The 23,372-nt window shown below is 44.0% G+C and overlaps 2 protein-coding genes across 13 annotated transcripts in view; one reads left to right on the plus strand and one right to left on the minus strand.

The window, feature by feature from the left end:
* LOC114871640 (four and a half LIM domains protein 2) overlaps window positions 1-13,095 on the plus strand; it is a 64,036-nt gene extending 50,941 nt beyond the window's left edge. For 8 of the 12 annotated variants that reach the window (XM_029177806.2, XM_029177800.2, XM_029177805.2 and 5 more), the window contains 5 exons: window positions 2,956-3,156; window positions 3,906-4,080; window positions 10,261-10,430; window positions 10,527-10,713; window positions 10,936-13,095. In XM_029177806.2, the coding sequence (XP_029033639.1) occupies window positions 2,956-3,156; window positions 3,906-4,080; window positions 10,261-10,430; window positions 10,527-10,713; window positions 10,936-11,093 (891 nt within the window). In that variant the 3' untranslated portion in view covers window positions 11,094-13,095. Of the gene's footprint in view, window positions 1-1,531; window positions 1,968-2,050; window positions 2,562-2,955; window positions 3,157-3,905; window positions 4,081-6,076; window positions 6,563-10,260; window positions 10,431-10,526; window positions 10,714-10,935 lie in introns of those variants that run through there. The other 4 variants (XM_029177808.2, XM_029177799.2, XM_029177811.2 and 1 more) reach the window with 4 other exon arrangements.
* A 3,377-nt stretch (window positions 13,096-16,472) lies between these two features.
* LOC114871664 (protein FAM76A) overlaps window positions 16,473-23,372 on the minus strand; it is a 46,588-nt gene continuing 39,688 nt past the window's right edge. Inside the window, exons 7-8 of the transcript XR_003788627.2 lie at window positions 19,446-19,665; window positions 16,473-16,758 (exon numbers count right to left, since the gene is read on the minus strand). The gene's annotated coding sequence lies outside the window, so the exon portion shown is untranslated. The remainder of the gene's footprint in view (window positions 16,759-19,445; window positions 19,666-23,372) is intronic.

Here is a 23,372-nt window from a genome sequence, read left to right on the forward strand (position 1 = left end):
TTAGCTTTCGTTTTAACGCTCGAAGGCGGGACGTGGGTGGGCGAAGGTATTGGTGATGTGTGAAACATTCCGACCCAATTACACCGTGGATTTCTTCTCTATTTTTCCGAGCGATTCTATTTTTCGCACGGTTTCACCCCCCGCTCGACAAGGAACCACCTGTTTGGCACGCGATCAAGCACTTCGGACTACGTATCATGAAACTCCTCGATGATTAACGATCAAATTCCTCCCACTTTTCATTCTGATCATTTGAAAACATCTTCTTTGTATCGTCATACCTAGAATAGTTTACAAGTACGATCATGCACAGTGAAGGGATGAAAATAGTCTTTAAAGTTGGAGCACGCCTTGTCACTTATAGCGTTCAATAAATTGAAGCACCTATCGAAACAGCTATCCAGATGAATTTTGGAAAATATAAAAAGCTGTCTTTATTCCTGTACTGCAAAATGCGTGGGAAAAAGTTCATTGCACAGAGTTCACATTATTTCGAGCGTAAAAATAACGTGGCATTAGTTCAATAACTATTTTAACACCGGAGAATCTAATAATTTCACGAGATATCAACTGATCGAAAATACCGTCGTTTACCGAGGAATTTGTCAACAAACTGTTAGGTGTAATTGAAATAGAATAGGAAATTCCTTAGCGAGTTATTTAGAAGGGAAATTTTTCAACGGAATTCTACTAGGAGTCGATCAGAAGCTGGACAGAAATACTGCAAGCTCTGAGCCGCGTGTTTCGGCGTTTTAGGCCGCAAGCTCAGCTCGGAAATTCCGTAATCGCGTCGTAACTGGAGATCGTAAAACGACACGCGACGATTGTCCATAATTTACGCCTGAACTTTCGAGTGGTGTCCAATTACATCGAACGTGTAAATCAACTTGTTAAGTCGCTCGTTATCCCTCGTTAATGGGATACTGCAGTTTCGATCATTAGATGATTATTAACTTCCGTCTAAACATAATCAATCGGAAGATCTTCTATCTGAAATGACAACCTGAAAATACCTGAGAAACCGAATATAGCCTTGAATTACGATCGCACGATCCTTACCAGAGGTCGAATTGCAAACGGAAAGCTGAAAAGTAACAAATCAAATCACCCCTTTCCTTCGTTTACAAGAAAGAAAGCAAGAAAGAAAGCACCGTAAAAGAATCCAAAAATATCCGCACCAGGATCTGAATATGAAAAGTTGAAGAAAATGAAAAAAATTGAAAAAGATCGAGCCACGAACCCGTAACCTGTCGCATCCGTTTCCCAACAGCTATGACGAATAAGCAAGATGAAGAAGCAATGGTAACAGAGGGAAAGAGAGAGAAAGAGAGTGACGAAGATGGGTGTCGTAGAAAAGTTGCACCCGGCACACTGCATCGAGAATCTCCACTCCTCTGAAGAGAAGAAGGAGCCAGAAGGAGGGAGAAAAGTAAGAGGGATGGTGGCGGTCGCGACGCGGTGCGGCGCGGTTTCTGGAGTCGTCGGGACGCCGAAAATAGCGTCCCGATATGATGACGCCCGGAGCGGGCCGATCCTAGATTTCAGTCAGTTCGCAAGCTCGAAAGCTGCTGGTTACACGGATAAAACACTCTTGACCGGAACACCTTCATTTCCATAACGACGACCAACATCTCGCCATCACCCTCTTCTTCTTATTTCTCTTCTTCTTGTTCTTCTTCCTCTTATTTCTCTTCTTCTGCTTCTCCTCCTGGACATTCTGTTCCTGGTTATCCAGTCCCGTTCACGGATCAGAAGTAGTATCTGACGGTATCGCGACCGAGCAACAGACTCGCGGAACAAGCTTTAAACGAGATGGCGGACGTAGACAGTGTAGTGTACACGACCACCGAGCGTAAGGTTCGCAAAGTGAAGAAGACGACGAAACGCAGGGAGAGCCACGATCAGAACGCCGAGGTCACGATCACCGAGGTCGACAGCACGCAGAACAACCACCACGCCATCGAAGAGTATGTGCTGGCTGCAGATGTGTTAGCTCGGATCAACCCCCAAATCATTTCGTTACTTTTTCTTCTTCTATTTATTTCTCTTCCGTATCAGCTTTCCGTTTGCGATCGAGCAACACCCTACTCGCGAGATCTGCCACCCCGATGAACCGCCTTTCCACGTGGATCCGTTGAACCGTGAAATATCGTCGTGAACGAATGGTGAAGGATCTGAATGGGTGGAAAAATCTTCTATTCTTCGACTCGGTGTACTTTACGTAACTTTTGCTTCCGCGTTCGATCTTCCTACTTCTTCTTTCGATGCGATTTGCATTGCGAGTTTCCTTAAAAAAGGGAAGGAAATATCGTTCAAGTTGGTGAAAGATCAACTGGTGACCCGTTTCATTCGATAGGGTACCACAGATTATCCCCAATTTCGTGATTCAAAGTATCCACCGTGAGTTCGAGGTTCTTTAGAGTGGCAGTCATCTCGAGGGACGCTCTTCTCTCACAGGGGCAAAGATACCCGTGAAATTCGTACGATACATGATTCTTTATTACTAATATGCTCCCGTACAAAGAATACTCAGCCAGCACATACAACAGCACTCAACCAAGGTACATATTAAACCAGCGAACACAACGTCACCGAAAGAAAAATGAGAGAGATAGCAAGGAAGTTTGTCGAGAAAAGAGAGAAAATAAATGGAGGCTGTGAGAGGAGCGTTATCAAAGATTCTAATTCTCTTCTTCGAACGATCTCCCGTCGAAAGTGATTCCGTTTCTTTCGTTTCATTCTTGATTTGGCTTTACTTTAACGATTCAGGGTATCGGGTCTACGAGATGATCCACGCGACTGTTACAAGTCGTGACTCTTTTTTTTCGCTGCATTAATTGCATCGAGGAAAGAGTTATAATTTCTAACAGTTCGCGTGGACCAACTTGTATATAAGAGAAAAAAGTTTGTCGCGATGATGACGTTTTCTAAAACTCGTCGCGTTTTCCTTTGCAGTTGATTTTCAGTGGCGAGTACACGAAGGCGATGAACAAGGACTGGCACAGCGGCCACTTCTGTTGCTGGCAGTGCGACGAGTCTTTGACCGGGCAACGCTACGTGCTCAGGGACGAGCATCCTTACTGCATCAAGTGCTACGAGAACGTGTTCGCGAATGGCTGCGAGGAGTGCAACAAAATCATCGGTATCGACTCGAAGGTACGTATCAAATCTTCCCTTCCGTCATCGATTTTCAAATGATCAGATGATAATCGGTGTCGCTATTCGTCCTGGAGGATTAATAAATTCTAACGCTAATCGATGGCTTCTTTGGAATAATTGGTTAAAAGTCGTTTATAATCACGGGGACGAGATGGCGATACTCGAAGACGAGCATGGGCGTTGACTTACTCATTCCTAGAAATAGAAACGATGATGCAGGTACCTGCTATCTGCTTCGAGAGAACTTATTTCCGTTTCACGCCGCGGTTCTCGCCATTTGTTACTCCTCCTACAGTTGAAACGCGAACCATAGATTCCCACGAATTCCCTGAACAACACCGGTCACGCTCCTGATTTTTCCACGAGTTTTTTCGTTTCGTGACAAATCGGTGTCTGCACGAGACGGGACGATTTATTCTATCTTCTTCGTTTTTTTTTTCTTACACCGCAAACGAAAGATCCAAGGATTCCACGTGCCTTCTCCATCGAATGACACATCCGCGCCACTTAAAGGTCGACGAGTTCGCGATTATAATCGATCCTGAAATGGAAAGCCGCGCGATTTCAATACGATTGCTCGTCTAACGAATTCGACCAAGCGTTTCAGTCCTTCGCGGTATCAGAAAACTTTTCAATAAATCCTGTTAAAAGCCTGCGTTTTAAAATTATTTTCCTCGCCTCAAGTGGAAGCAATTAATTCCTAATGTTCGAGACGTTTATGAGACAATTCGAATGTCCTTTTCCAGGATTTGTCGTACAAGGATAAGCATTGGCACGAGGCCTGCTTCCTCTGCAACAGGTGCAGAGTGTCCTTGGTGGACAAACAGTTCGGTAGCAAGGTGGACAAGATCTACTGCGGCAACTGCTACGACGCCCAATTCGCCAGCCGTTGCGATGGGTGCGGCGAGATCTTCCGTGCCGGTACGTAATTCGTAGCTTTATTTTAATTTTTTAATTAACATCAAATAGGAAAATTATATTGGATTACAATGTCCAAAATTATCCCGACACTCATCTCTGAACCACCTGTTTTCGATCCACAAGCGCTGATTCACGATCTCGAATAGAAATTATACACACTTCGCGGTACGAAGTTTCTTATCCAAGCAACCGAGTCAAGGCCTTTACCTCTACTCACGGTCGAATTTAAGCAAGGAACCTCTTGAACTCCTACGCTTTTTCAGAAAGATCTTTGAAACTTCTTAAAGAGTCAACGACCTTCGATAAAAGACGAGCCTTTCCTCTGCCCGTTGCCACGTGGAAAAGTTTATAAAAGGAACTCTCGGAAGTTTGAGAGATCAGAAAGGCGAGAAAGTGGGTCGAAAAAGGTTGCCGTGCAATTATGTCTGGTCGACCTTTTTCGCGACTGCGAACTCCTGAACGACTTGTCGCCTCGTAGCCTTCGACAATCGCAGACGGCGTGGTGAAACACAACACGACCTATATTGCCAGGTGATTCATGCTCGCCTCTGAGACTGTGCTTCGGGCGATTACAAGCAAATCATGCTAATTAACACCCTATACTCTATTTGTTCTCTGCTAAAGAAATTGAAAGTTGATCCGTCGAATCGTCGAAAGACGATCTGGAAAGTTTAAACAGTTTCGAATACTAGGATAAAGTTGACATTCGTAAAGTATCTGCTAATAATTACAATTACCGCTCGTAATAGAAGAAAAAGTCCGTTCGAGGGCAGCTACTGGCGCGGGAAAAGGAACTTGTAAAACGAGACCGTAATTCGGTCAAGTACACTGGTTAAAATAAAGCGATATCACGGTAAAAATCGAGGAACGAAACGAAAGATAGAAGCTATACGAAGACTTATGATCGATTTAACGAGGAAATTTCGTGTCTCTGATGATTTCGAGTTAGATGGGTCGCGTGGGAGTCTCGTTAAGTCTTTGTTGAAACGAATAGCGAGAGGATCACCCGTGAAAATGACTCGGTGCCAGCTCGTGTCCGTATACGGATCGACCTTTCGAACCTCTATCAACTTGTGGAATCTAACTTGATGCATTGCGGTCGAACGTCGTGGAAAGAACGATTCGCTACACACCTGATAGATTGATTTAATCCTCCTGTAATTCCAAGCACGATTAACTCTTCATTCCAGAATAATGCGATAAGCTATTGAAACGATAAACGTTATCCAATGTTTTATTAAAAAATTAAATGCGATTAAATCCTTTGTGCATCATATTCAAGCTTAGCAATCGTTTATCACGAAACGTGTCAAGATTCTCTTTTTAAACAAGACGTGAATCATAAACGATTAGCCTTCCGTCGAGCGAAACAGATTCACGCTGTGTTTTCCACATTTCCGAACCGCAACAATGAACGATCTTATCGAAAAGAAACCACGAACATTTGCAAATTTCAAACCTACTAAAAGTATGTGCCTCCGTGCTAATTATGAATACGGATTAGTCGAAGTGTTCGTAGAAATCTTTTAGCAACTGCGTTTTAAACGACAAGTTAAATACAATACTCGTTTGAAGCAATTTTTCTGCTTTACGGTATATATTGTACCGTGTCTGACTATGCGTCGATATTTCTACTGCGGCCGCCCGCCTGAAAATATTCGCGAGTCTCCCAATCAATTCTTGTCACTCTTGTCGTAGGGGGTTAATTTTCAACTAAATGCAGCTACGATTCCACATGAAAATAAATAAAGAAGCAGCAGTTTCTTCAAAATGATTTGAAAAAAAAAAAAAAAGAAAAAAGGAAAAAGAAGCAAATTGTCGGACAAAGATATATGAACTGAAGCAAACGGGACGCGTAAACATAAATACCCGCGATGCGAGTCTGGGTCTGTTGGAGCGGAAAGGCGAACTTATCAGCTTTAGTTGAAGACACGTTGCGCGTGCTCGTTCTGTGTACCGGTGACTCCAGCGAGCGTGCTGCCTTTGGAAGGCTTCAGTGGCTCGCAGAACTCCGGGCCAATCGCACGATCGACCGATTTCTTTCGTCCATCGTCTCGTATTGTAATTCGATTAAACTCTCGTTTTCGATTAAACAACAAATTTAAAAAAACAAAATTTAATAGATCATACCGGGCACTTTTTTTCATCTGAATGGAGATACTCGATCTCTCAGTCGTCTTTCAAATTCTTAGCCTCGTTTCGAACGTAAACTTTGCTCGTTAAGCAACGCGTGTCGTCGCGAATAGAGAAATTTCAGTGTTCTTGAAGAATTGAAAAATGGCAGCGGACACGTTGAGCGAACGATTGTCTAGCAAACTTCATTTGCAAACGAAGACAGTGGGTGAAGAGAGGATAAGAAGAGCGAAGGAAAAGGACGAGGATGTGGCGATATTCAGCATGTTCCCCATGGAGGGTGATCCTAAGTTCAGATGCTGTCTCGGCAAGGATTGTCTCCTAGGAGACCCGAAGAAAGCGGATCCAGGTGATTTTCTGTTTTCAATTGAAAATATCGACAGGTGAATGGTTAAGGATTGCCTTCCATAGTGTTGCATCGACAGAACGAGTAGATTATTCATAATCAGTTAATAGGAAGATGCACTGACGTTAATGGCATAGGTTGGCAGGATAAATAGTTGGATTTATTAACGACGATGCATAATGGTCTCGAGCCCAAGGAGAAACAGCCTCGAGCCACGTGCTTATATTTTCCGTTTAAAATAAAAGATTGCTTCATCTCGAACTCTGTTTATACGCTTCCAAATAAGAAGCCGCATATATAATTAGAATTTCGAAAATAAGATAAATAAAATGAGAAAGTTCTTTGGAAGATTAGTACCTGTAGGAAAATTTCGCAATGTAGAATATAGAAATTCGATTTGATTTTGACGAATTGCACGGGAATTGAATGGAAACGCGGTGTCCGAGATTCAGGCTCGGTTTCATGGACGTTGCAAAAGCAGCTGGTGGACGCGGGGGCGGCGGATAAGGTTCCGTTCTCAAAGTTTTCCTAAGGTCGACATCGGCACGCGGATCGTGGGTCGCAACCGGCTCGCGGTATAAGCTATCCGATCGAACGCGGACAACCGGCAAACTTGTGAAAGATAAAAGAAAGAGAGAGGGAATCCGAAGGGAACCGCGACCTTATGTGGAAACACGAGCACGGCCACGCACTCGATTCTCCATCGTGCCACCGTGATTCCACTAACGAACCCGTTAATTAGAAAATAACCAATCCAATAGGAAATCATCGATAACGAGGTTTGCTTAAAATTCCTAATCAATTTTGCTAGATTCAATCATTCGTGATCCTTCACCCATTTACGAGGCATCATAGAAAATTTCTATTTCTCTCGTCTTAGTTGGTTTCTACGCGCGAAGAGATGTTGTTTCTTGCTAGTTTGCAGATAATTCGCAATGCAAATTTTTCAAACGAAACGAGACCCGAACGCGTGTGACAATATTTGCCGTCGGTGTTCGTCGCAAAACAGCCTGGAATCCGCTGCCATATGATTAAATGATGTCATTTGTCATTTATTTCGATAAATACGTGACCAAAAAGCTTTGCAAAGCTGATTCATCCTCGTTTGAAATTATAAACGAACGCTATTTTGGAAAAGCTACTTTAACCCGGTATTAAACGTGCAATGAAACGTGTTAAAGGTGGATTGAAAGATCAACAGTGCCGATTATCTAACCGAGAAAATGGAGTAATTCAGCATGGTTGAAAAATCATGTAGTCAGATAAGATGGCCTATTAATAGGAATGATGTCATATGCACGAATGGACATTGGTGCATTAATATCAATCGATGCAAATAGACAAATTATCATCTTATCGCGGAACGATCTCTCGCGCGATAGAGAATGCGTCTATTTCTTCTGCAATTCTAAAGAACTCTAAGGAAACAAGGAAATCTATTTTATACTACTTTTATGCGACGAAACAATGTCTGACTTTCTACGTGTCGAAACTTGAATGCAAAGGGCCGGTCGAAATTCAATCACGGGCGCAAACTTTTATGTAACATTTAAATGCAGTTATGCAACGAACGGATGACTTAAAAACGGACCGGATGCGCGTGCCGCGTTGTTACATATTATATTTTTCAGTTGCACAACAAGGCCCGTTCCAATTCTTTGTCGCTGTTGCTGCAACAAAAGTTGCCTCGTGCGTTTTCTTCGCGAAATTCTCCTGGTACGTAACTGTTCTGCTCGTTGGCGAATTTATATTTAGAATTGACGCGCTCGAGGATCGCAGCTTCCGACGGATTAGCAAAGATCCGAACGATTCGACGCGTCGTAAAATTCGAAACGATCGGGTTAACGATTCCGCTGTTCCCACTTTGACGAGATCTTCGACCCTCCGCGTTCACGCCCACTATTCGCCGAATCCTCGATACTTAATCTGCTCTGATTTTCCGGCTAACTTTGAATCATTTTCCTCTGCTTGCATCACCTCGTCCGAATGCACACGCGTTCCGATGATAATTCGACCATTAACCAAGCAAACAAAGTTGCAAGACATCGTAAAGGGAAGCAAAGACCTCGGGGAGGCGAGTGAAAAGGTCAATAGCAATTACGGGAGAACGAAATTATTCCTTATAAGCAGCGGACAAGAGTTTCAATGGCATTACTCGCCTAATAAATCGAATGGAAGGCGCGATTTTGCACGGCCGATCAGGCTTCTCGAGCGAGCACGAGCGGGTAACGCGAGATTACCACATCGTCGGCCTTGGACCATCAGACTTTATACATATACGGAGCTATTGCTCGGACAAAGTGATGTCACGAGCCTTCTTCTGACTCATATCGGACCACGAAGAGGAAATTAACCTACGAAAAACCAGGGATCCCTTCTTTCGTCTCGTTGGGCCGCCCGCATACCTGTCGCCACCCTTTCATCTTCGCAGATATTCTGATACCATTAAAGTGGCGTAAAAAGGTCAGCAACTGACAAGCATCTGGGCCCGTCGAAAGGTGTCCGAATCGCGTAGTCCATGACGATGTTATTTAATTGATCGTGGGTCCTATTAGATCATCTTTCGGAATAGCGAGTTGCCTCGAGCGCCTCGAACAGGAAAACATTACTTTCGCGAAAATGCAAAACATTCTAAATGGATAGGAAATTAAATAGCCATCGGTGCACTCGATTTCCTGAATATCAGGCTCGACTTTTCAGTCGAACGTAGAAGATTCGAAAAGTGGATGCACGACCACGCACGGATCGTTTCGTGACCATAAACACGAGCTTCGTGACTAATCTCGGGGCTGGTCCGTTTCCTTATGCAAAACGAAACACCATAGACACTAAGCCGTGGGACTTTGAAATTGGATCCACAATGGGCATCCTCGCGAGGCCGGCAATTTCGTTGATCGGTGAATTACACGTTGCGATCGAGCGAACGAAACCGATGGATCGCTTATTGTTCTTCTTCTTTTCACGGCCAGGAGAAACGATTCGATGAAGAAGAACCGGGTCGATCGGATACGCGAGACGAAGATTTCGCGTGTTTTTATTCTGCTGACACTTTGCTTTTCCTTTATGGGACAATTAACTTCGTCGATACTTGAAGTTTCACAAAAGAAGAATATTTTATGCTCAAATAAAGGAACAAATGGATCGAACCGTTTTATGTAGGTCATTGACGACCGTGACTAGAAAGTCCTGCGGGAGAAACTTGAAAACCGCATTGCGGAAGATGACACCTATCTTAACCAACTTATCTCTCGGTTTTATGAGACTTTTTGCACCTGCCACGAAACTTTCTAACGTTGCCCCGAACGATCGCTTTTCAAAGATTCTTGGAGGAAATATGAAAAGGGGATTTTTCGCGGGAAGCTTGTATATTGTGGAGCGAGGAAACGATCTGCCGGGAAATTCTTCCTTCGGGAATTGGTAGAACAAAGCGGATAAGCGAGTGTGTACACGCGAGCCAGGGCGCCGCACGCGATTCGAGTCTAGACGTTAAAACACAGTGCGTTTTGCAACCCTCCGTGCAAACTCGCTCGCACCCTTGCGAATCTTACGATATTCCACCCTTCCGACCCTCCGTTGTGTAATTACTGTATGAATAATGAAACGCGCTTTCGTCGTTCCGTCCGCGAGGGTTGATTTCAATATTCATTCGCTGCCGGCGTAATAATCGAAAATATCGAACTGATTGTTCTTTACGGTTTCAGGTACCAAGAAGATGGAGTACAAGACCAGGCAGTGGCACGAGAAATGCTTCTGCTGCGTTGTCTGCAAGAACCCGATCGGAACGAAGAGCTTCATCCCGCGCGAGCAGGAAATCTACTGTGCCGGATGTTACGAGGACAAGTTTGCCACCCGATGCGTCAAGTGCAACAAGGTGACGTATCGTTTTTCTTTTTCTAGGAAAAGATAGTTGTGCATCGGTTGCGATCACGGAGGTTGGACTGATAACGGAGGACTTATCGTTTCACAGATTATTACTAGCGGTGGTGTGACATACAAGAACGAGCCGTGGCACAGAGATTGCTTCACCTGCAGCAACTGCAACAATTCCCTGGCTGGCCAGCGATTCACGTCTCGCGACGACAAGCCTTATTGTGCTGACTGCTTTGGAGAACTGTTCGCCAAGAGATGCACCGCCTGCTCCAAACCAATTACTGGTACGTGTTCCTCGATTCCTTTGATGAATAAAAACCTAAATACCACAACCCTTTAGGTTTCAAAAATCTTAGCTTGCGGGAAGATTCCTTCGATGAATAGAAAACCCTTCCTATACCCTAAATACCACAACCCTTTAGATTTCAAAAATCTTAGCTTGCGTGAAGGATAAAATTTTCAAAAGAAAGATATGTAAATGAGAAGCGTTCTCTTTCGTTTCACAGGTATCGGTGGCACTCGTTTCATCTCTTTCGAGGACAGACATTGGCATAACGACTGCTTCATCTGCGCGGGTTGCAAGACCTCGTTGGTCGGACATGGTTTCATCACCGACGGCGAAGACATTATCTGCCCCGATTGCGCGAAAATGAAGCTGATGTAAGGAGCTGAGAGATCGATCAAGCGAAGAGGAACGAGCATGAAGAAAGAGGAAGGATATAGAATACCCTCTTTGCTAGGATTGCTCTCGAAATCGAGAGCAATTAAAGGACTCCGCTTCGAGAAACTATAGAAATGAAAAAAAAAAACGATTGTATCGATTTGAATCTAAATAATATGAGGATAAAAATTACCGTGTTTCTCTTTCATTATATTCTCGATAAATATACAGTTTGTTAAGGATCGTGTCTCGTACACTGGAAGCTTATTTAGCATTGTATAATTTCAACACGATAATAAATTAAATAATAAATAATGGACGAAACGCTTCTACTTAAAATCTAAAAACGAATCAGAAATTTTCTAATTCGACTAGAACCTGCCATGTGATTCCCTTTGTGAAAATTGAAAATAAAAATAAAACAAAGAGAAATAAAGTGAACTATTTATATACGAACATTCATACGGTAGGTCCTAGTGTGTTTTTAGTAACTAAACTAATGTATCGTTTGCATAGAAATTATACGCTGTTAAATAACTTTCAACGAAATTCTGTATAGGTGTATAGTCCGGAAACACGGTAATTTTGTTGAAAACATGGAAGATCCTGCTCGACGATCTCTTCGCAAATAACAGCGCTGTATTCACCGAGTTTTCTCGAAGCAGGGAACGCGAGCAGACACGGGGTATTTTCTAGCTTCGTAGTGTTTAGAGGACGTAGTCATTTTTCTCGTTTCGATGTCTCAGTTAACGTTGAAAAAAAGAAGTAATCGTTAAACGGGGACGAAACGGGAAGAACACGCCTTCATCGAAAATCAAATCGCCTTAATTTGTAATTAACCGTCGTCGGGCTGTTACACCGTGTTAATTAGAAGAGACGAAGCTACGTACTGTCGTTATTGTTTTTTTTTTCTTTCGCTTTGTACAATGGTAGAGAAACGCGCGACGACGATGAAAGAATTCGCGCGAACAAATAAACGGATAAAAGATGGATCCTATATATATATATATATCCTTATGGAACTAAATTTGATATACATACGATAATGTTATTTTTATTTAACTTAAACTCACACACACACGCGCGCGAGTGAATAGTCATACTTACACTAAACCGACACACGTACCAATGTACACATCTTTCTTTTTCTCTCCCTTTCCTTACGGCAACGAATAAATTAACCCCGTACGATACCTTAAAATTTATCACAGCTTAAGAGAATTAAATTGTCGGGGCTTAATTACTGGCGCAGAACGCGTTAAACAATTAATGAACTCCGATGTTATAAAGCAAGGGGTTGAAACGTAGAGTTCGAGTGCACTGTTGAGTGAATCGTTCCTCTTTAAAAATTTGTCTACAGACACCCAACAGGTGTCTTTGAAAACCAAGAACCTATCAAACGTGCATTCGAACTGAAAAATACGCGTTACTCGCATGTGCGACATTGAGAATCGAGTTTCAATCCCTATCAATCGTTTTCTTGAATTTTCCTCGATTTTTAAAACCATCAGTCAGACTCACTTACACAGGAACATACACGAACACATACGCCAGAGTGTGCAAACACGCACACGCGGACGAAACACTAATTGTGGCCTTATCCGCACGAGTACGTAGGAGGAAAAGCAAACGCAAAGTTACGAAAACAATTATCGTTACTGTGGTACATGACAGAGATTTATTCGTGGTCTAAAAAAGGAGGTGAACACGGGCGTGCAAGGAAATAAAAACGAGCGAAGAAATAACGATATATCGTACCTCTTTATAAGAATAAAAAAGAGTAAAAAATATCGCATCGAACGAAAATGAGAATCAACGTGACACGACCAATAATAAATTACACGTGCTATATAAATATATATAATATATGTTCTTACCGATCACTCACATACTAATCGCCTTAATTAGTAAACGATAAAAGAGCAGAGATTATTCTATATTCAGCGTACCGTATACACTGTTATACTGTAAAATTGATAAATAAATAAATGTAATTATTTACGAAGAGTTTTATTAATGTTATTAAAACAATTCAATGCTCCAGACACCCTTGCCCGCGGCCCAAGTAGAAGCCGGCACCGGGTGCGACCCCCGGTGTCGGCCACATGCTAGGCACCCGAGATAGGCACCAATGTGCCAGGCGTAATATGAAGGGCTCCGGAGTAATATAAGGTCCCAGAGCCCTCCTTTAGCGCCAGTGTCCGTCGCCGTGGGGTTTTAGTCAGTAGGAATCCGACACTCCCCCGCCGCCCTCCCCCAGAGGACGGTGGGGGGTCTTATGCAAGATTTCCCCACGTTAAAAAAAAAAAAGTCCTTTATATCTCTGCTTTCCTTATATTCCTACATCCCTTACATCTCTGTATTCCTTACATCCCTGCATCCCTTACGTCCCTGCATTCCTTACATCCCTGCATCCCTTACATCCCTGCATCCCTTTTGTAAGCATCTAATTATAGCGCCATCTGGTTTCGAAAAAAGGAACTAAAGCTTGCCGAAATTTTGGCCCTCTAGCGGGAAAAATGTGAACTAAAATCTCGACGTCGAATCAGCGCCATCTGGTTTCGAAAAACGGAACTAAAGCTTGCCGAAATTTTGGCCCTCTAGCGGGAAAAATGTGAACTAAAATTTCGACGTCGGATCAGCGCCATCTGGTTTCGGAAAAAGGAACTAAAGCTTGCCGAAATTTTGGCCCTCTAGCGGCAAAAATGCGAACTAAATTTTCGATGTTGAATCAGCGCCCTCTGGTGGCAAAAAAAGGAATTAAATTTGGCAAAAATTTAAATTAAAAATTATGTTTCACGAGACATTACTTACCTTTACTTACCTTTACTTACCTTTACTCGAATCAGTGGCCATAAGTATATTATCTATAATATATTATTATATTTATAATATATTTATTATAAGGGTTGAAAGGATACAAGAGATGCAGGGAGAACTCAGGAGTGTAAGGGATACAGAGATATAAAGGGTACAGAGATGTAAGGGATACAAAGATATAAAGGGTACAGAGATGTAAGGGATACAAAGATATAAAGGGTACAGAGATGTAAGGGACGCAATGTAAGGGAGGCTGCAACAATGATGCAGTTTTGGGGTGTTAGGGACCCCGAGGCACTCTACATACGGACCTGATACCATCTTGGGGTGTTAGGGACCCCGAAATACCTTACATACCGAGCTGATACCATCTTGGGGTGTTAAGAACCCCTAAGTACTCTGTATACCGATCTGATACCATCTTGGGGTGTTAGGGACCCCGAAGCACACTACATACCGACCTGTTATCATCTTGGGGTGTTAGGGACCCCTCTGCACTCTGCATACCGATATTATGGTATCCGGGGTGTCGAGGACCCCGATGCATTGTTGGCGCTCACTGTATACCGACCTTGCATCTTCTTGGGGTGTCAGGAACCCCAGCGACTTTTGCCGCGCACCGACAAAATATTATCCTGGGGTTTCAGGGACCCCGGTGAATCTCTGCACACCGACAGAATACCGTCTTGGGGTGTCTGAGACCCCGGCAACTCTACGTAACAACAAAATATTTTCTTGGGGTGTCAGGAACCCCTGTGAATCTCTACGCGCCGACAAAATATCATCTTGGGGTGTCAAGAACCCCGACGACTTTCTGCGCGCCGCCAAAATATCTCCTAGGGGTGTCAGGGACCCCAGCGGTAACTTTCGCTGCTTTCCGTCAGGTGGCGCCAGTGTTCCCTAGGTTCGAAAAATTCATCGATAAATTATCGAGTTGTTTCAGCTGTTTTTGTATAGATGCCGCGGGGGTGGAATTTCGAAAATACATCAATGTTTAGCCTGTTGCATTGCGAAATCTTTCACCTCTTTAGCAATCTGTAATCATTAATTTTGCCGCTTACCACTGGATGGTGTCAATGGTACTGTTTTCGAAGAGCGCGGTTTAATATAATGATCAATAAATCGAAAAGATGATTCAATTATAAATTAGCGGTAACTTACGCTAGTTTAAAACACAAATTAATATAAATAAAGTCTGAAAAGACTATAAGGAACAATATAATGATCTTACCTTTAATTATAATAAAATAAAGTAGGAAATAACTAGAGAAAACATTACACCTTTCGTGGAGAACAAACTTAGCGCATACCATGGCAATTGAAACCGGATGTACACATGCAGTGCGTTTGCGAAATAGAAGAATCGTTCGAAACGAAGTAAAAGAGAAGTAACTGTTCAAATCGTTTCGCTCGCGGTTTTCTTTTCCGCTCAAAGCGAGAGCTCGAGCGTATAACGGGGCATACTTTCCCGTAGGATTTTTTCCCCCGGTTATTACAGCCGGACTAGCATCGCTCGACAGCAAGGTCGTGTTGTCGAAGGTTATTCGAGAAGGTCGATGACCCACCCCTCGTCAATGTCATCGATCCCATTAGGAAACCCTTTGAAACCCTTCGAAATAGAAAGTATATACAACCTGAAAAAAAGGAAGAAAGTTATTAAAAAATTTGTTAGGAAATCCAATCGTTAAAAAGGGACAGCTTAAGATATCGACAGTTAGCTTGAAAATGTCATGAATCATGGTTTGAACAGAAAGTCGCCCAATTAAAACACGTTGTAAAACGAGCGTCCACGCCACGCCAATTAACTTTACGTCGCTATGCCGAACTGGCATTTTCGTAAAAACCGCAAACGTAATAAATTGGTCCACCAAGCGCAACGCGAATGAATCGTTTTACATAACAGCAGGTAACTTGATTTAAAAATAAAAAAAAACTTCCACCGTTTCGCTGTGGTTCGTTCCTCCGCCAGTGTGTAATCTGCATTTTACAATTTCTCAAATTGTACAAAATGAAATTGTTGCTAAATCTAAGAAAGAAAGATGAGGCAATTTAAAATCGGTATAAAATCATTTTGGAAAAGCTTCAAGTTGAGAAAGGAAAAAGAATGAAAATGGAATGCTGCAAAATCCGACATACTCAATGAATGGAGTTTAATTAGTTGCAGGTACACGGACGTCTCACACGTGCTGACTGCGTACTGCGAGTCGAGGTGAAGCGAGGTCGATGGAAAGTGGCATAATCGCGGATGTGGATCGGTTCAAGGAGAGCAGAAGAGGAGATCCTTTACCTTACTTATGTAACGAGCAGTCGCCGTGTGTCTCGTGTCTTCGACCGCGTCCCGAACACACCAGACTCTCCCTCTTTCTCTCTCTTCAGCCCTCCCTTCTCTTTTTCTTACCGCCCCTGACCTCCCTGATCCATCGACGTGCTTCCTGTGACCGGTGTCCCTGAAAATCTCTCCTTCTTATTAGGTCGACGCCGTTGCAACTCGCACCCTTTCTCCATCTAACTGATCTCTGATTTTTCCACCGCAGCTAAAAGGATAATTTATTGAATTTAAACAGAAATGAATTTTATCATTTTATTTCCTTTCTTTGATAAACTTCGATTAATAATTTGCTCGGTCCCCTCAGAATCCTGTTCCTTTGTCTGCCTACATCTTTTGTTCGCCCTTCAACTTCCTTCTCCATCGATGGGTTTTTTACGGTTTGCCAGCAGTGACTAAGCAGATTGACGTGTGTTTAGTCGTGGACCGGGATACTCGAAAAAGATACATCATTCCGTGATGACGAGACTCCGCTTCCTGGAACTGCCATGAATTCTTCCCTGGAATTCCTCTTCGAAAAACCTAAAATAAAATAAGGGTTTCGTTAATTATATTGATACACCCAGGGCGAAATAATTCAACGTTTCGACTGACAATCGTTTGCAATTAGTAATACGCGTCGTTGGGAAGGGTTAAGGGCTGAAAATTCATAGCCCATAAAGGAGCAGGGAACATTCGAAAAGCCATTCAAGATCCCTTGGAGACACGAAGGAGAGGTTGGTCCTTGTTTTTTTTTTTTAATTATACAGAGAAGAAGAAGCTCGAAAGCTCGGTTAAAGAAAGAAGAGGATGAGATTTAACGAGCGATCGTAAAAGTGCGAAACGCCAAGTAGATGGAGGTAGATTATTTGGGCACCGAAAACGGGGGCCGTTGTTGTCGGAGGTCATTCGTCGGTTCAACGTTCGGGCCGTTTACCTGGCCGTCCACTTCGCCGTCCAATCGTTGGCCATTGACATTCCGCCATGTGGCGTATTACCATTTCTTCCGCCACCGTTTATTTATAGCTGCCCCACGAAATTTTTCTACGAGAACGTCCACTTCCTTCGACTTTTATATTTTATATAATTCGCGAGTACCTTGACCCTCTGAAACGGGCTTCGCGAGTAGGAAAAGTGCGAAGGGAAGCAATGGAGCTTAATCCGGGTCGCGATACCTCGTCTATCAACTTCCCGTCTAGAGGGAATTCGAACGAAGGGACTCTGAAAGCTTGAACCCTTTGCGAACTACCCTTGGATCCTTAAAGACTTTTCAAAATAAAGAACAAATTGAATCGCGAAGAATTAATAGTTTCTAGCGAAGGATCTAATCGACCACCTTGATCTTCAATTAAATACTCATTAGAGGTCAATCAAATCGAATCCAACAGATGATGGATCGAGTTTTGGAATCGAAATAACTCATGCCACTGGCTGGATCGTCGAACGAGGAAGGGGATGAGAATACCAAAGAAGGAGAAAATCCACGGTGGGGAATAGATAGTAATGGTGGAGGTGGTTGGACACGGCAGACGGAAAGAAAGCAAGCGTTGAAGAGAAGAGGAGGTGGGTAGAGGTGACAGGAAGAAGGGAGGATAAAGAGAAGGGTTAGAGGGGTGGGGAGGAAAGGAACGAAGGCAAGTCGAACGAAGACACAAGTTCATATCGAAGGAGATGTGGGACGATGGCCCGGAGTAACCTCCATCAAGGATGGACTTCCATCCACCGACGGTCGGGACGCACTATACACATCCATGCCTTTCCTCGCCGGTTATGCGAGCCTGGATAATCATCCTGTAGCGAACGGCCCCGATCCTCCTTAACCCTTTAAGTGCTACGAACGTGATCGCACATTGCACCCATCGAAATAGCGCATGCACCGTGAACGTGCCGAATTAGCTATTCCAAGCGCAACGTCCATCATCGAACTATTATTTGATTTCTGCAAAACAGTGTTAGAAGGAAATGGACGCGTATAGTAATACACGGTAATGCTATACAGAGTTATTTTTCCTCTTCTCTTTGAATAACCATTCGATTACATTACATTTCAACCGGCGAGAGTCGGTCACTGATGACCTCCATGATAGCCGAGGTGTTAAACTGAAAATGAAACGATTGTATTCCGAATAATTGCAATTATAGTAGGCACGCCGGTTTTCACTGGAATTGTTAAAGGTTAATTTTTACCTATTTCCCTGTATATCTTAAAAAACGATCTACTTGCAATTAGCGTTACACGCGAGATGATCGAAATATGTTTCTAATGCGCATGATTTTGGAAAGAAAACGCGATTCGATAGCGTGCGATGCAGTTCCGCGAGGGGAATATAGAGCGGAACAGGGCAGAAATATTTGTATCCCAGCGCGGGGATTAATTTCTATTTTCAAGACAGTTTGGTAAGGAGACCAAGATCACTGGAGTTGAAAACGCGTGCACGATTGTCGCAGAGGTAGTCGAAGGTAACCCGGGGGCTCGATGTACCGTACCGTTGGTTCCCATTGCCGATTAGTAATTTGTTTATCGGCTAGAGAAACGACGAGCAGACGGTGGTAGCGGGTTCGATGACCGTCGAGAAAAAAGTATTGTTGTTTTCTTTCGACGGCCATTCGAAGCGGATAATGACGTCAACGAGCGGCCAGCCGTGTTGGCTGGAAATGTGGAACAGGAATCGTAGAAAACGAGGGAAATTCTTTCGGTTTAATCTTTAGACCAACGATCCGTGGCTCGCTTGCTCCAAATTTACCGAGTGTATTGCATTTCGTTGTAACCGAAAGTAGCGCCGATCTCTGTCTCTGATGATTCAACGAATCGATCAACGTTTTCACACCTGACGTAACGCGTCGAACTTGAAAACGAAAGAAAACATTTGCTGTTCCGGTGGTCTTTCGAAACGAAATACTAGAAAATAAACGTCCCAGATGGAAAAAGGGAATAGAAGAAAAGGAAGACGAGTCGAAATAATTCGAAGGCATTCCGCGAGAGACGGTCAGGCCGACGAACCCCGCGTGTAACGCGTTCGTGCGAGCAGAAACGAACGCATACGCGTGAAAGTAATGGTCGTGTCATTTGTGTATGTATGTGCGTTAGATGCAAGTTGCCCCTGTGGTTGCATCGCGTCACATGACTTCGCCTTAACCCACTGCCAGTGGCAGTTGCCCATGGAACGAGCGGTTTTTGGGTCTAGGTCTATCGAGGGCGTTCACCCTGCTTACGTTGTTAACACACTTACCATACCGCTCGACGAAGCAGCAGACCTCGTCACCACTCGCTCGCATCGCTCGCACTCCACCTTGCCCGCAGACCAGACGGAAGAGAGTAACGTCTGCCTACACCACTATGACCTCCGGCTACGTGGTCAAGAGGCTTCACTTTTAATCGTGCCCCCGCTCGCATCCACTCACCGCCGGCACCGACTTCCTCTTTTCCTTCCTCGGCAAACTCGTCGATGCCTGGAAAAATCAGAATAATTTTAATAAGAATCCGATCTACGTATCAATAGAAATCGCGTTCGTTCTTTCGATAATCTTCTACGATAAATTGAAGATAGATCGATGAAAAAGGGAGCAATGTTCGTGAAATTTTACAAAGAGTGAGGTCGTTGTCCGGGAACAGTGACGAGATCAGGACGTTCATCCCGTTGGCATTGTTGCCGCCGTGACACCGCGTCCATCTTTCAGGCAGACGAGAAAAATCCATCTGCCTACGCATCGACAGCTTGGAAATCTGTCGCCCTTTGGTGCTCGTCAAAAGCGTGCATATTGTTTCGAATAGAATCATAGTGCTTTTACTGTTGTTAACAGAAAAATAAATGAAATGGAATGGAATCGATGGTGGTGGTTTATCGGTCCACCGATCGTTTCACCTTCGCTTCGAGCGGTCGCTTAACAGTACCTATGTACATCTTTACCCGATGTAAATTTCGTCGTCCGGTTCGAGTGACGAAATTCACTCTCTCGCTCCGTCCGACCCTCGTACCACGCTGCTACTTTCGTTCACGACGAATGGAAAAGTTTGTTAAATCCAATCGGGATGGAAACGACACCGGGTTACCGTTAACTCGGCCGGTGATCGGCTCACACGAGCCGAGTTCAACGGAGAAGGGCAAAATGTCTTATGAGAACGTTTCGACATGAATGGAAGGATCTTCGAGCAAGATCGAATCGGATACACCGACTATATCTCGTAACATACATCATGAGAAATGGAAATTATTTATGGAAAAAGAAATCGAAAACTGCTTTGGCTATCGATAAGCCTGAATAATATCGTAATGGCGAATGGCAATGACCCAACTGGAATCTATTTCTGAAATTCAACCCTTTCGCTACGACCGAGTCTATTCGAATTATTCTAAATAATTAATCAGCGCTTTAAGAGATCGCTAACAAGTGGAATGCAGAGTCTAACTTCATAATCGGTCAGAAAATTCGAGAGGATTTTAATCCCTGCTCGATGAATAGTAGCCTTAACAACGTCGCAACGATATTACGGATACATCGTTAAGTATCAATGAGATATCGAGACCTTATCGATAAATCGATTGTACCATCCCTACGGTACACGAATCGTAGCGTGTTCGTGTAGCTTTGCAATTGAAGAAGCTCGAATTCTTCGTTTCCTACGTTTTCTCGAACAAAATGGTCGTTGCTTCTAGAAGGTTTCAATCTCGTTAAAATTTCACGATAGAAATTGTTTGAAAAGGCAGGAGAAGGAGCTTGTTGTCGAAGGTGTCCATGACCGGCGTGGCGACTATCGTCCGGCTCTCTCGTATGCGTGCCGCGTACAAGGCTCGATGCAGCACATGCACGTGCACAGGTTCGCACACTTAGACGAACGTTCGAGCTGTTCAGGAACTGCGATGCGTGACCTAGTGCCGTTGCAGCGTTCTACCTTCGAACTAGGTCTTCCTCCTCGTTCCCAACTAACGTCCGCGCGAGCGCAACTACACTAGTGTACAGGTAGAGCCGAGAATGCACCAGCACCCAGGCGAATCCGTCTAGCAATGGAACCTACGAATCGCCACGTCCATCCGTTTCCTGACTCGCGACCAACAAACCGGAAGACAAACTCGACCGATTAGCGAGTTCGAAATTTTCTATTGAATAAAACCCGTGATCAATGAACGCGTCATCGAGTTTCAGTCAGAAAACTTAGAAATTCTACTAAACATTACGTCGAGCCTTAACGCGTCAGCCTCGGAAGACCCGCAAATTTAATCTGATCTAACGTTTCTAGTGGAAAATAATGAATGGTACCAGTGTCTTTAACGGCACTGTTTGCTACAGTTAACGCTGTTGTATGCAACATTGTTCGAGGCTTCCGGATGTAAAGCGCAGAACAAATTAATGAAGAAGGTGAATTAAATCTTTGGTTGGGGGTGATAAAAATGAGGGGAAAAAGAGGATCGCGTGTCAGCTCGCAGCGCTATCGGCAGGGTATCGGCGGGAACGAGTCCGCTTTGAAAAGGGAATTCTCCCGTGACACATTCGTTTTTATCGCAATCTGGCTCGGCGACGAATCTCAGCCGAGCTTTCTGGGCATATACGGAAAGTCGGCGAGTCTCGCGTATGCTGCTCCGTATACGAGCCATTGACCCGCCGTCTTTCGTCTTTCCTCCACCTCCACCACCTCCTACCTCTGTACACCTTCCTGGTATCCAATCGACGAGCCTGTTGCTGCTACCTCTGCCGCTTTCGCAGGTGTACGTAAACAAATACGCTTCTAACGGGCCACCGAAACGATACCACTTATACAAGCGGTCTTACCGCACGAACGAAGGACCTCGGGTGTTACGTAATCGCTGATTTCGGTTCTCCCGAGAACCACCGAATTCACTTGGCCCCCGCGAGAAAGTGTGTACATTCGAGCAGGGATTAAAGTCCTCTCGAATTTTCTGACCGCTTATGAGAATCGTTTAAAATAATTCGAATAGACTCGTTCGTAGCGAAAGGGTTAAAAGAGATTCGCGGTTATTTTTGTGGGTCACGGTGTTTCCGTTATAGCACTGGTAGATGATACGCAAAGGTGTTAAAGGCACACGTTGCACGGCCATTGTCGACGATTTAGATCTTGCGTCACGTATCCACGCGTTTCCTGCGCGTTCGACGCGAAGCTGTTTGCCGATCGAGTATCGTAAGCCGGTTACAAAACAGCAATAACCTGAACATCGATGCGAGATAAATCGATGCTTAGTCACGAGGCTACGAATTCGACAAGTTGGAAGAAGTTTCAGGGTCGAGACTTTAACCTCGAACATTGAACCGACGACGGCAAGAAATAGTCTCGATGATAGAATCGAACGGAGGATTCTTGATTTTTCAACTCCTTCTGGAAGAAGACGCGACTTAGTTTTTTTTTTTTTTTCATACTATCCGTAATTTTTCATGGTGCAAAAACTTCCGCATTGCAAGTTTGTTTGTACGCGTTTATCCGTGTGTTTTGCATACAATCGGTAATGCGATTCCAACGGTCGGTCGAGAGGAACCGGTTGCTAAAAATGTGATAAACCGGTCGCCAAAACGGCGAAAAAAATCGCTGAACCGTAACCCCGCAATTTTTGTCGAGCAAACGAACAGGCTTCTGGAAACGGCTCCACGAATCGATGTCAATGGAGAACGGAAATACACGGTTACCAGCTAATCCGACGCGACGAGCCCCGGGACGTCAACCACCGGTGAGTTAATTCAACGCTGAAACCTCTTTCGTTATTCGCGGAACAATTCTGTTACGAAAGAAAAACAGAATTGCATACGCACGATTCACGGAAATTTCAAGCTGCATCCTCGTTTCCGTTATCGTACTTCAACTTGACTACCTGCCAAGTGGATCGAATGTAATCAAATATCTATCCAAAAGCAATCTGAAAGATCCGTTCGAGAACATCCTATCCACTCGCTCTCGATACGTCTGTTGTAGCAAAAACAAGGGGGAAAAAAGAAGAAGGAAAAAAATCAGCAAAATTCCATCGTGATTCGCGGTTTCTCGAGAGCGAAGCGCCGCGGCGATACCGTTCGCGGTCGAAGCCGTCGCTAGGGACAGCCTCGAGGAAGCAGAGCGGTCGTCGACCCCTGAAAATACTCTTACGCATTGTGTGCCACTTCACTTCTGAGCGGTCACGAAGCGAACGGACTCGAAGCGAACCGAGGACGAACCTCGA

Source organism: Osmia bicornis, chromosome 6, assembly GCF_907164935.1.
Source record: "Osmia bicornis bicornis chromosome 6, iOsmBic2.1, whole genome shotgun sequence".
Taxonomy (NCBI): Eukaryota; Metazoa; Arthropoda; class Insecta; order Hymenoptera; family Megachilidae; genus Osmia; species Osmia bicornis.